General features: G+C 39.6%; 1 protein-coding gene and 1 non-coding gene across 3 annotated transcripts in view; both read left to right on the plus strand.

Annotated features, from left to right (window-relative positions):
• LOC107623837 (GTP-binding protein At2g22870) overlaps nucleotides 1-1,710 on the plus strand; it is a gene marked incomplete in the record, with an annotated part of 4,033 nt that extends 2,323 nt beyond the window's left edge. The window contains 4 exon segments of one of the 2 annotated variants that reach the window (XM_021113254.1): nucleotides 1-40; nucleotides 515-738; nucleotides 1,373-1,394; nucleotides 1,516-1,710. In XM_021113254.1, coding sequence (XP_020968913.1) covers nucleotides 1-40; nucleotides 515-733 — 259 coding nt within the window. 2 annotated transcript variants of the gene reach the window in all.
• Nucleotides 3,031-3,103, plus strand: TRNAF-GAA. Its single transcript has one exon. It is a non-coding gene; the product is annotated as a tRNA-Phe (tRNA).

Genomic DNA, 12,546 nt, shown 5'->3' on the forward strand with positions numbered 1-12,546 from the left:
AATTGATCTCGAGTATGCTAGTTGGTTGGGCCAGAATCAGGTAATGCATTGAATATATGAAGTCCAACATTTTTTTATGTTCCGCTATAATCCCTGCATATCCTATACGATGGACATCACCTTGAATGTATGAAGTTGTCAGGGTTGTCTTTGTCTAGGTGCTGCCACAAACTCCATATTTCTAAATAGTATTTTGTATGCTTATGATCATAGTTGACAGGCACGAGTTACTGCACTCATCTCTTCATCATGTAGATAATCACTTAATCAGCGCCATATTCTGAGTTTACCACACTCAAGTTATAGATAGATATTGAAATTTTTCTCTTCGATCACCCAACCATTACCCAGTCTCATACTCATGTCAAACGTGTTGTATTGAAAAGAGTTGTTTATCTACGACTACACCAGACGGAAACATGAGTAGTCAATAAAATGCTTATGTTATGCACCTGTGTAAAAGGTTAACAAAGCAGATTGAATAGGTTCCCAGTTAATACAGTTCTCCTTTCAGATCCCAATGACCATAATCTTCACCAAATGTGACAAGCGGAAGAAGAAAAAGAACGGAGGCAAAAGACCAGAAGAAAATGTTAATGACTTTCAGGAATTGATACACGGCTTCTTCGAGACGGCACCTCCGTGGATCATGACCAGTAGTGTTACTAATCAGGGTCGTGATGAGATTCTTCTCCATATGGCCCAGCTAAGAAACTATTGGCTCAAGCACTAGAACTGGTATGTCATTCTTGAACAAGTTGCTATGATTTTGAGTTGATATTGTCTTTTGTTCTTGGTGGCAACTAATAGTAGACTCTATATTTCTCCTGCTGATGATTCATGCTCTAAATTCATACAATTTCTCATGTTTATAGCAATCCTGAATTGGTTTTAAATTGATCAATGCATTGCGTATTCGTTCTTACAGATAAACATGTAGGTACCAGCTAATATAGTTATCATAGCATTGTATTCTATGATGAGCATTTCTATATTGCTCAAAGTACATACCGGGCCTAAAGTAGGATAAAGAACATTATTTGGAACAAAACTTCATCCAGCGTCCCGCTCCGGTCGAATGCGAGGTTTCACTTTGAGTCATCTTGTTTATCCTTATCTCACATTCATTAAATTTGAGCCTTTCTTCAGTTGAGGGTTAGTGGGTGACAACGTTGTATTCTACTGTCTCAAAAGTAGATATGATCTTTACCTTTTACTACACCCATTTTTATTACTTCTTTTCAAACTATGTATATTCTCATTTTCAGCTTCAAGCAGCTATCTTAGTTCAGTTCTATGCTTTCCTATATATCTACAAGCTATGTCATGCACTAATGTTTTTTTTTTTAAATAATTTTCGGGTCATCTGCAGTTATGCTTGTTTAAGGATTAAGGTTAGTTTTGATTCCGATTGGATTTGGTTTTGCTAACACATGATTTTTGGGTCATGATGGAAAACTAGGTTGACCCTTGATTTTGTGTATGGATTTTGTTTTTGCTATTTTGGGCTTTAAGTAGGAAAATACATTGCTGGTGTCCAACTTCATCGAAAAAGAAGTATGAGCTATTCTCCAAAAAGAGAAGTTGCTGTCCAAAATTACTCACACAAAAACCAAAACAAAACAAAAGAAAGGTAATTATTGTCCTTGTGTTATTGAATATTAGAAAAAGAAAGTATAAAATGAGCTATTGCCCAAGATTACATATACACAAAAAAAAAAAAAAAAGTTAAAGGAACTATTGTCCTTGTGTTTTGAATGTTAAAAAAGAAAATGTCTCAATAAAAATATAAAATAAAAGATTAACCAAAAAAATGTTTCATTATACCAAAATTCTACTCCCTTCAACCGTCGAAATATTTTTTTTCACAATTATAATTTCAACAAGTATCTACACTTAAAATATTTTTATAACTATGATAGGTGTAAAGATATTAAGTAGATACAAAAATCAGCCACTTAATCAGTTATTTGTAAAAAGTAAATGTTAAAATATAAAAGATAAAATATTGTTTTAGTTCCAAATATTTGAGCTAAGTCCTAATTTTGTCTTAAAATTTGAACTTTGAAGCGTCTAATTTTTATCTCAAACATTTTATTTCGTCCTATTTTAGTTATTTGGTTAAAATTAAAATTTTTTTTTCAAAAAATACTTTTTTCTCCATTATGATTTTTTTTCCTAGTTAGCAACAAACATCGCAATTGTAGTGATTATAGTTGTTGTAGTAGTGAGTTAACAGGGAAAGTGATAATAATGTAGGAGAAAATGATAATTTTGAAAAAAAAAATTTATTTCAACTAGAGGACTAAAATAGGATAAAATAAAACGTTTTGGTTAAAAATAGTACGTTTCAAATGTTAGAGACGAAATCAGAATTTAACCAAAATGTTAGAGACAAGCAATATTTTACTCAAATGCAAAATACAAATTGAAAATGAGTTAAACCACATATATATTTATACATAAATATATGATAGCTGATTTGATAATTGATTTTTTATGTGTACAACTATATATAATATTTTTGTACACCTATATGTTATTTTATAAATATTTAAAAGACAACGACCAACACTACAATTTGCTAGTAAAATAATAATGTAACGCTTAATTTCGTTAACTCAATGAATTTGTTGGTATAGAAAAATAATAGTTTTTTAATAAGAAGAGACTCACGTCCAGTTGTTTTCATGTAAAGTTAATAATAAAAAATTGTTAAATAATTTGACAGAGTTAACTAAATTATCTAATGATTTTTGACTATTAACTTCATATAAAGACATTTGTACGTGAGTTTTCCACTTTTTTAATATGGTGGAAACTCATATGTAATTATGTTCATGTGAAGTTGTTAGTTGAAAACTATTAAATAATTTGATATATTTTATCTATTGACTCAATTATTAGTATTATATAAAGATAACTGTATGTAAATATTCACCTTTTAATAATGTTAATAAAAAAAATCAACACGACAGAGTATGAGACTATAAGTGAAATCATCCTTTTTCCATAATATAATTATCAATTGCGGGGATAGCTCAGTTGGGAGAGCGTCAGACTGAAGATCTGAAGGTCGCGTGTTCGATCCACGCTCACCGCATTTTATTTTATTTTATTTTTTTTTTCTCACTTTTCTACTACGAAAGATAAGCTGTGCATAGAATGATAGATACAATTTGCAACCTGTTGCAGATTGAAGGAATAACTGCTTTTTCATGTCCTCTTGAGACCCTTTCTTAGATTTGTATAACAACACAGTCAGAGATTAGTACTACAAAGTAAAATAACTCATCTATCTTTATTTGCAAATATTTATTGTCGGGAAGTACATTTTATGGGTAACGTTTGTGCAGTGATGCGCCTGACGTGCACCCTTCTCTTCTTGACCATAGGATTAACTTAACTCGAGATATGTGCCTGTACCAGGTTTTCCACTGTAGAGTCTATTGCCATTTATTTCTATGCTGTGTAAAAAATAGTTATTATATTATTAAAAAAAATAAAAAATAATATTTAAATTAAAAAATATAAAATAAATAATTTTTAAAAATTTAGAATTTATTACAAAAAATATAAAATTTTTATTTTGACAGTATATAAAAATTAAATTCATATTTTAATTACACTCCACAATTATAATTTTCATAAAAAAAATTTAGTTCATTACTACTTCAATTCATATTATTAGGCTTGAATACTTTTTTTATTCTTAATGTTTTAGGTCAAAATAAAAATCGTTCCCAACCCTTTTTTAATTAGTTTTATCTTTGTTACGTAGGTAACCTGAGTTTGGTGGATTGGGTTGGAAGGATTGGCCCAAATGTGAGAAAGGAGGAGGACTCCGACTTGGTTGGCGTTTGGGAGTCGCTGTCCGACTTGTGTATGTGAAGGAATGGGGGGTGGTACCTGCAAAGACACTCCGATGCCTAAGTTAGCAAAGGGATAAGCAGGTTTAGAGAGTATTGAAACTTAGTGATACATGAGGAGTGTCAGTGTATTTATAGTGGTGATCCAATAACCACTGTTGGAGTAGTTCCACCTTTTAAGGTGGATAACCGTCCCTTTATCTTAGGATAGTTGGGATATGGCTCTTAGAAGTGGGTGGAGAGATTTTAGGGGCAGTTACTTATTTGAATAAGTGTTATCTGCCAGCTATCCTTCGAGCCTGACTTCTTTGAGGAGGAGTCTGTGTTGAATTCGACCTCTTCTGAGAAGGTCGATGGGTAGTGAGGGCCAATCTTTGGATTGGGCCCTTTAGTGTGTTTGGACATGGGCCATAGTATTTGGGCCAGGGTATGAACGGTGCCCTACTCGAGTTTGATCTCTTTTATTTATGAGTTTGATTCGAGTATTTGAACTCGGGCTTGTAGCCGACGTGATTTCGAAACCGACGTGATTTGAATTTCTCAACCGTCGTGTCTTAATCAAACGTCGTGTCTGTTGGGGCTTTCGTATTTACACGTGGGAGCAGTTATATTGGTAACGGCGCGTTTCTTTAATGAACGTGTCAATTTACCTTTATGCCCCTGGCGTGTTTATAAATACCTTTCCCTCTCTTTTCTCTATTTTCCTTCGTCTTCTGAAACTTCTTGCCTACAATTCTTATTCTTCCAAAGAGAAAAATCTTTAGCCTTCCTTCTTGGAGTGCTTTGCTACTGCTATTTTTGCTCCTCTTTCAAACAAAGCTTAGTCCTTTTCTTCTCCTCTCTTATCATTTATGTTGGCACTTTACTTTATATATTTAGAGGAGGTTTACATGCTGTTCGTGATTCTTGGTTTCTTTTCCGAGTTTCATTGGTCTAGTGATTCTGTTTTTTGGTTCTTGAGAGAGGCTGTTTCGTCTTTTAGAGGCCTTGTGTTTTGATCTTTTTCCATTTTTCTTTGTAGGTCCCGTTACTTTTTCTGCCACTTCTTTTTACTAGAAAAGATGTCTTCCCTTGAGTCCCTTTTACAATGGGTAAATGATACCGTTTTGGAGGAACATTCCCAAGTAGACACTGACTATCTTACCGTCCTTCCTATCCACCATAGAATTTGTAGTGATAAGGCCGATGAGCCAAAGTATGAGTTGGTGGCCCCGGGTCTTGAAGACCGGGTTTGTTTTGGGAGGATCTCTGATTCTGATCCCCATTTTTTCTCTTTTTACCCGCTTGGGGTTCCTTCTGCCTTTCTCCGACTTTGAGATAAGTGTGTTGTATCATTGCCGAGTTGCTCCCCCCAACTTCACCCAAACTCTTGGGGTTTCATGAAAATTTACCAGCTTGTTAGTCGAGAGCTATATTTCCCGACCTCTTTAAAGATCTTTTTTTTACCTTTTATATATGACCAAGCCCTTTAGTGGGCAGAATAACAAGCAGCAGTGGATATCTTTCCGGACCATTCAAGGTCGAAAAGTTTTCTCTATCTTTGACGACCCTTCCATGACTTCAAAAATTTTTTCTTCAAAAATCAAGTCGTAGAGGGACATCATCCCTTTTTCCTTGATGAAAACTACAACCCTCGTTTTCCTCTTTACTGGTTAGAGGCTTCCCCTGTGGAAAAATATAGATTGGAGGATTTGGACGAGGTTGAGGAGGCTGTGGTGGGGTTCTTCCGAGAAGTTTGGGGAAGAGCCCCTAATTTGGACATGAAGAAGTTCCTTTTAGGTTCTCCTACTTTCGTACAGACCCAGCTAGGTAGTCTTTTATTTTGTAGTCGTTTCTGCACTTTTGTAGTTATTTCTGAAGATTCTGATTTGTTATTTTTTCGACTTGTTGACATAATTGTTTGCTTCATTTTTTTCAGAAATGGTAAAGAGTGGGTCCAGCACCGCTTATCAGAAGGTTCAGGAGGCTAAGAAGAAGGCAGGTGCCTGAGCTGACGCTGCGAGGACTGCTAGCGCTCCTCCTCCCCCTCGTGATTTGAGGACCTCCTCTCGTCCCATTATGGTAACTTCTGCCTCTGCTTCTTCTCTACCTCCCCCCATCCCCCCAGTCCGACCTTCCCCCGAACCTGAGAAGAAGAAGCGTAAGACCTCGGAGTCTAGCTCTTCTCCTTCAGGGGATGCCAATTTTGATGGTCCCCAGTTCGTTCGGAATCACATCTTTTCCCATGATCAAATTAGTATGGATGATGTCTCCCTTCGAAACCATCTTCTAATTGTGGTTCGGGGGAGTGTTCGGGCTGTTGGGGTTTGTACAAAACTCTTTGATATTCTGAACAAGACTCCCCTCAGCTCTTTGGGCTCTACCCAAAAGGTTGAAGAATTGGAGGGGAGGATTGTCCTCTATCAAGAGGAGGAGAAGCGGCTCCAGGGGGAAGTTACTTGGTTGAAGGAGGAGAGGTCCCGACTTCAGGAGAGGGAGAAGAAGTTGATGGCCCAGTGTGCCATGGCAAAGGGCCTGACGGAGAAGGCAGAGCATAATTATGTCAGGGTTTTCACTGATAATATTAACCTTCAACGGGAGCTGGAGAAAGGTCGGGAGGCTTATCAGGATTTGGAGGACTCCGTGGCAGAGAACTTGGAGGAGGCCTGAAGGATTTTTAAGGAGCAGGTTAGAGTTATTGCTCCTGACCTGGACCTTTCTCCTCTGGATCCTGATAAGATTGTTATAAAGGAGCTATCGTTTCAGCCTCCTGACCTGAGACGGACTCCGAGCTGAAGACCCAGGGACAAAAGCTTATTGAGTCTCCTCTTCGTGAGGAACGACAAGAGGGGTCTCTTCCCACGTCTGAAGAAACTCCGACTCCCGTTGCTGACGAGGATGTTTCGTTACTGGTGATTCTAATCTTTCTTCCCATTAATTAATTTCAGCTATTTGGGGCCCGGCTTGTGGGCCCCTTTTTGAATAATTTATTTTTTATCATTGTTGTGGTTTTGTTGTTGACTCTTCTAGCCTTCTGGCCATTAACAAAAAAATAACGTTATTTTAATTGGCCCTTTTTGGAAAAGGGCTTTTTTGGGTATACCTTGCGTGTGCATGCTTTTGTCGTGATTCCTTTAGGTTTTTATGGAAAACCCTTTTGATCTTTTTTTGGAAAAGACTTTTTTATCTCTGCAGACTATTCTTTGTCTAAGTTACTGGGTTTTTTCAAAGACTTGGGACAGTTTCCGCCTTTGTTTTTGATAAATTTCCTTATTTCTTTTTTTTTTGTATTCCTTTTGTGTTCAATTTTTCATTTATTGAACTTACTTAGGTTATTCTTGTGATGCATTTCTATTTTCTCGGATCCTTCGACTAGGTAGTTGTTTCAGAGTTTTGGAATTCCGAGTTATCATGATCGTCCGTGTAACCTCTTTACACCGACTTGTACCTCGTCGTTTAATCCTGCCGACCACTTAGGTCGGTCATAGGATTTTTACGCTTTTTCGAGCTTAAGTCGGCGCATTTCGTAAAATAGTAATAATAACTAATGGAATTTTACAAAGAGATGTTGTAAAAAGATCTTTATTTATTGATGAAGGTACCTTTTGCTACTAAGGGGCTTTAAAAACTATTGCCCCTTAGTATCTACTTTGATGCCTCGTTAAAACCCCCTTCAGGAAAATCCTTTTTTTTTTTGGGAAAAAACCATGAAATCGGGAAAAAGAGTACACCAGGGAGTGGAGTTCGCTTTTAACTATAGTACCTCTTCATATTACAAGCATGCCATGACCTTGGTAGCTCGGTACCGTTCAAGTCGGTTACCTTGTAGTAACCCTTTCCTAAGACTTCACTTATTTTGTATGGCCCTTTCCAATTAGCAGCAAGCTTTCCTTCCCCCAACTTGTTGACTCCAATGTCATTTCTGATCAAGACCAAGTCTTCTGGGACGAAGCTTCTTCGAATGACTTTCTTATTATATCTATTTGTCATTCGTTGTTCCAATGTTGCTTCCCCTATCTGGGCTTGTTCTCGAACTTCAGGGAGTAATTCGAGTTCTTCTTTGTGCGCCTGAATGTTGTCAACCTCGTCGTAGAAGCTTACCCTTGGTAGAACCTTACTGGTGAAGTACACAGGACGCTGTCCGACCTCGTCTTCCCATAGTAGAGCTGATGCTACAGCCTTGTCGGATACCGACAAGTACAGGATGTGTTCTTCCCCAACTTGAGGTCGGGTAAGAATCGGAGGTTGGCTTAAAAGCCTTTTGAACTCCTGGAATGCTTCTTCACATTTAGGAGTCCATTCAAACTGGCATCCTTTTCTAAGTAGGGAGAAAAGTGGTAGGGATCTTAATGCTGATCCTGCCAAGAACCTGGAGAGAGCTGCAAGTCGGCCATTCAATTGCTGGACCTCTCTTAAGCAAGTCGGGCTTTTTATTTCTAGGATTGCTTTGCATTTGTCGGGGTTAGCTTCAATCCCCCTTTGCGTTAACATAAATCCTAAAATTTTCCAGCCTCCACCGCGAAGGTGCACTTTGTGGGATTCAATCTCATCCCGTGCATCCTTATGGTGTTGAAGACTTGCGAGAGGTCGGTCAAGAGGTCAGCTTCATCCGTGGTTTTTACTAGCATGTCGTCTACGTATACTTCCATTAGACTTCAAAGGTGAGGTGCGAACACCTTATTCATCAGCCTTTGATACGTGGCTCCTGCGTTTTTTAACCCAAAAGACATAACCACGTAGCAATAATTCACTCAAGGCGTGATGAAAGATGTTTTTTCTTGATCCGGCTTGTACATCGGAATTTGGTTGTATTCCGAGTATGCATCCATGAATGACAAGTATTGATATCCCAAGTTGGAGTCTACTAGGGTATCAATATTTAGAAGTGGATATGGGTCTTTCGGACACGCTTTGTTCAGGTCGGTGTAATCGACACACATCCTCCACTTGCCGTTTTGCTTTTTGACTAGCACCACATTTGCTAGCCAAGCCGGATATTTGACCTCTCTGATGAAGCCGGCTTCTAAGAGGGCTTGCAGTTGTTCTTCCACCACTTGGGCCCGTTCAGGTCTGAGCTTTCGTCTGCTTTGCTGAATAGGTCGGGATCTGAGGTATACTGACAGCTTGTCTGACATGAGCTCGGGATTTATTCCAGGCATGTCAGAGGCTTTCCAGGCGAAGAGGTCGGAATTCTCTTGTAGGAGCCTTATGAGCTTCTGCTTCAAGCCTTCTTCCAAGTTGGCTCCTATATTGGTATTCTTTCCTTCCTCCTCCCCTACCTGTACCTCGTCAGTCTTTCCCCCGGGCTGTGGTCGTAACTCTTCTTTAGCTCGAACTCCTCCGAGCTCAATGGTGTGAACCTCTTTACTCTTTTTTCTCAGGTTTAGGCTTTCATTGTAGCATTTTCTCACCAGTTTCTGGTCTCCCCTAATGGCTACGATTCCCTTTGGTGTTGGAAACTTCATACAAAGGTGGGGGGTAGATACCACCGCTCCAAGCCGATTTAGGGTTGTTCTGCCTATTAAAGCATTATAGGCCAAACCCACATCGATGACTATGAAGTCGATACTTAGAGTTTTAGATTTCATCCCCTTTCCAAAGGTGGTGTGTAGGGGTATGAATCCTAGTGGCTTTATTGGTGTGTCCCCCAGCCCGTATAGGGTATCAGGGTAAGCTCTTAATTCTTTCTCATCCAACCCCAGCTTATCAAATGCTGGTTTGAACAGGATGTCGGCCGAGCTTCCCTGATCTACCAGGGTTCTGTGTAGATAGGCGTTGGTAAGGATCATAGTGATCACTACCGGATCATCATGTCCGGAAACTATGCCTTGCCCATCTTCTTTAGTAAAAGAGATAGTTGGAAGGTCGGGGACTTTGCTCCCGCCCTAGTAGACTTCCTTCAGATGTCTCTTACGAGATGACTTTGTGAGACCGCCTCCAGCGAATCCCCTTGAGATCATATGTATATGTCTTTCTGGGATTTGTGGTGGTGGATCTCTTCGATCCTCCTCATCTCGCTTTCTCTTACCATGGTAGTCTGACCTTTCCATGAGATATCTGTCAAGCCGACCTTCTCTGGCCAGTTTTTCTATCACATTTTTCAGGTCATAACACTCATTTGTTGAGTGACCATACAGCTTATGGTACTCACAATATTCGCTACGACTTCCCCCTTTCTTGTTCTTGATGGACCTAGGGGGATGTAGCCTTTCAGTATGACAAATTTTTCTGTATACGTCAACTAGGGAGACTCGTAGATGAGAATAAGAGTGATATCTTCTGGGCCTTTCAGGGCTGACTTCTTTTTTTTCTTGGGCTCTCTCTCATTCTCTTTTGCTGAGTGAGAGTGCCCAGGTCGCCAAATAGGTTCTCGCAACCTGGCATTTTCTTCCATGTTGATGTACTTCTCAGCTCTTTCCTGTACATCACTTAAAGAAGTTGGATGCCTTTTCGAGATGGACTGGGAGAATGGGCCTTCTCGCAGTCCATTTACTAGGCCCATGATCATTGCCTCGGTGGGTAGGTCTTGAATTTCTAAATACGCTTTATTGAACCTTTCCATGTAGTCCCTCAGAGGTTCCCCGACCTCCTGTTTTACTTCCAGAAGGCTTGGTGCGTGTTTTACTTTATCCTTCTGAATCAAAAATCGCATAAGGAATTTACGCAAGAGGTCGTCGAAACTGGTGACCGACTTTGGGGGGAGACTATCGAACCATTTCATCGCTGCTTTTGTCAAGGTCGTCGGAAAGGCCTTGCAGCGCGTTGCATCAGAAGCATCGGCTAGGTACATCCGACTTTTAAAGTTACTTAGGTGATGCTTTAGGTCAGTAGTCCCGTCGTATAGGTCCATATCGGGACTTTTGAAGTTCCTTGGAACTTTTGCCCTCATTATATCCTCACTGAAAGGGTCCTCCCCTCCCAAGGGAGAATCTTCTCGGTCACTGCGTGAGTTCCGACCTCGGTGAGCGGACTCTAATCTTGAGAGCTTTTCTTCAAGCTCTTTTCTTCGCTCAACCTCCTTCCTCAGGTTTCTCTCCGCCTCTCACTGTCGTTCTAGTTCTTGCTCCAGTTGTTCCAGCCGTCCCTGGTGGCCATGGAACAATCCCATGAAATCAGTTGCATGGGGTTGTCCTTCTTTGTCGGATTTGTGTCCCTCAAAGGAGTTTTCCTTTGGGTCCTTTACCCCTGAGGTGCCTTCTTTGTGCTGATTAGTCACCCCTTGGTGAGTGACTATGGCTCTGTCGTTGTTATCAGCATCTTGATTCTCTTGTTCAGAATGAATGCTGTGTTTCCATCCACGTTGAAGTCATCCACCATCATGGGTTAATCTCCAGGTCCTCAGAATGTTACATAGGTAACCTTAGTTTGGTGGATTGGGCTTGAAGGATTGGCCCAAATGTGAGAAAAAGAGGAGGACTCTGACTTGGTTGGCGTCTGGGAGCCGCCATCCGACTTGTGTATGTGAAGGAATGGGGGGTGGTACCTGCAAAGACACTCCGATGCCTAAGTTAGCAAAGGGGTAAGTAGGTTTAGAGAGTATTGAAACTTAGTGATACTTGAGGAGTGTCAGTGTATTTATAGTGGTGATCTAACAACCACCGTTGGAGTAGTTCCACCTTTTAAGGTGGATAACCGTCCTTTTATCTTAGGATAGTTGGGATATGGCTCCTGGAAGTGGGTGGAGAGATTTTAGGGGAAGTTACTTATTTGAATAAGTGTTATCTGCCATATATCCTTCGAGCCCGACTTCTTTGAGGAGGAGTCTGTGTTGAATCCGACCTCTTCTGAGAAGGTCGGTGGGTGGTGAGGGCCAATCTTTGGATTGGGTCCTTTAGTGTGTTTGGACCTGGACCATAGTGTTTGGGCCAGGGTATGAACAATCCTCAACGTTGGAAATCATTTTAAAATCATACTTTTCATAAAAATCATTAATTTATGAATTTTTTATCCTTCTAACAATTATAATCTTTTTAAAGAAAAATATTCTCAGCCTAATTCATTGTTCTTCCTTTTCTGGTCATTCTCTCTCAACTCAAACACCATTCTTCACCACCACCACCACCACCACTATACCTCCATCATCATCTTCTTCAGATAAATATCACCTACCGCTGATTCCACACCACTTCCACCTTCACCTATTGTCACATGTCATACACCGCCACCCTCAATTAGCATTCTCTCACGATCCACAATCATCACTACCGTAACAACAACAACAATAGAAGCGAAGAGAAAAATGAAGAAGACAGTGACAGATCCACATAAGAAGCAAAATGTTATGATACTGAGAATGGTGAAATTTGTAGTTGCAGTGTGGTTTTGAAACTGTGGAGGAGACACCAAAGTTTTGAAGATGGCACTCCCGTAATAGTCACTGTCACTTTTCTCAACCTTTCCTCTGTCGCTCTCGTGACCCAACTCAGCCACGCCTTCACTGCCATGAGTTCTCTGTTCTTATTTTCTTTCCCCTTCCCATAACTCAATCAATGTAGAATCAACAATCCCATAACTGCAATTTTTTATTTTCTTTTTTTTTTTATTCAGTGACACCTTTTTTAGATTGCATGTTGATCCTAAAGGAAGCTTATTTTCTAGAATTTTTATTTTAGGTGTTGCACAGAAGATCCAACTTGAAGCTGAGGTAATGAGAAAATTTCTCTTGGAAGATTATTGAGAATTTTTTTAAGAAATCTGA

The sequence above is a fragment of the Arachis ipaensis genome, chromosome B10 (genome assembly GCF_000816755.2).
Source record: "Arachis ipaensis cultivar K30076 chromosome B10, Araip1.1, whole genome shotgun sequence".
Classification (NCBI taxonomy): Eukaryota; Viridiplantae; Streptophyta; class Magnoliopsida; order Fabales; family Fabaceae; genus Arachis; species Arachis ipaensis.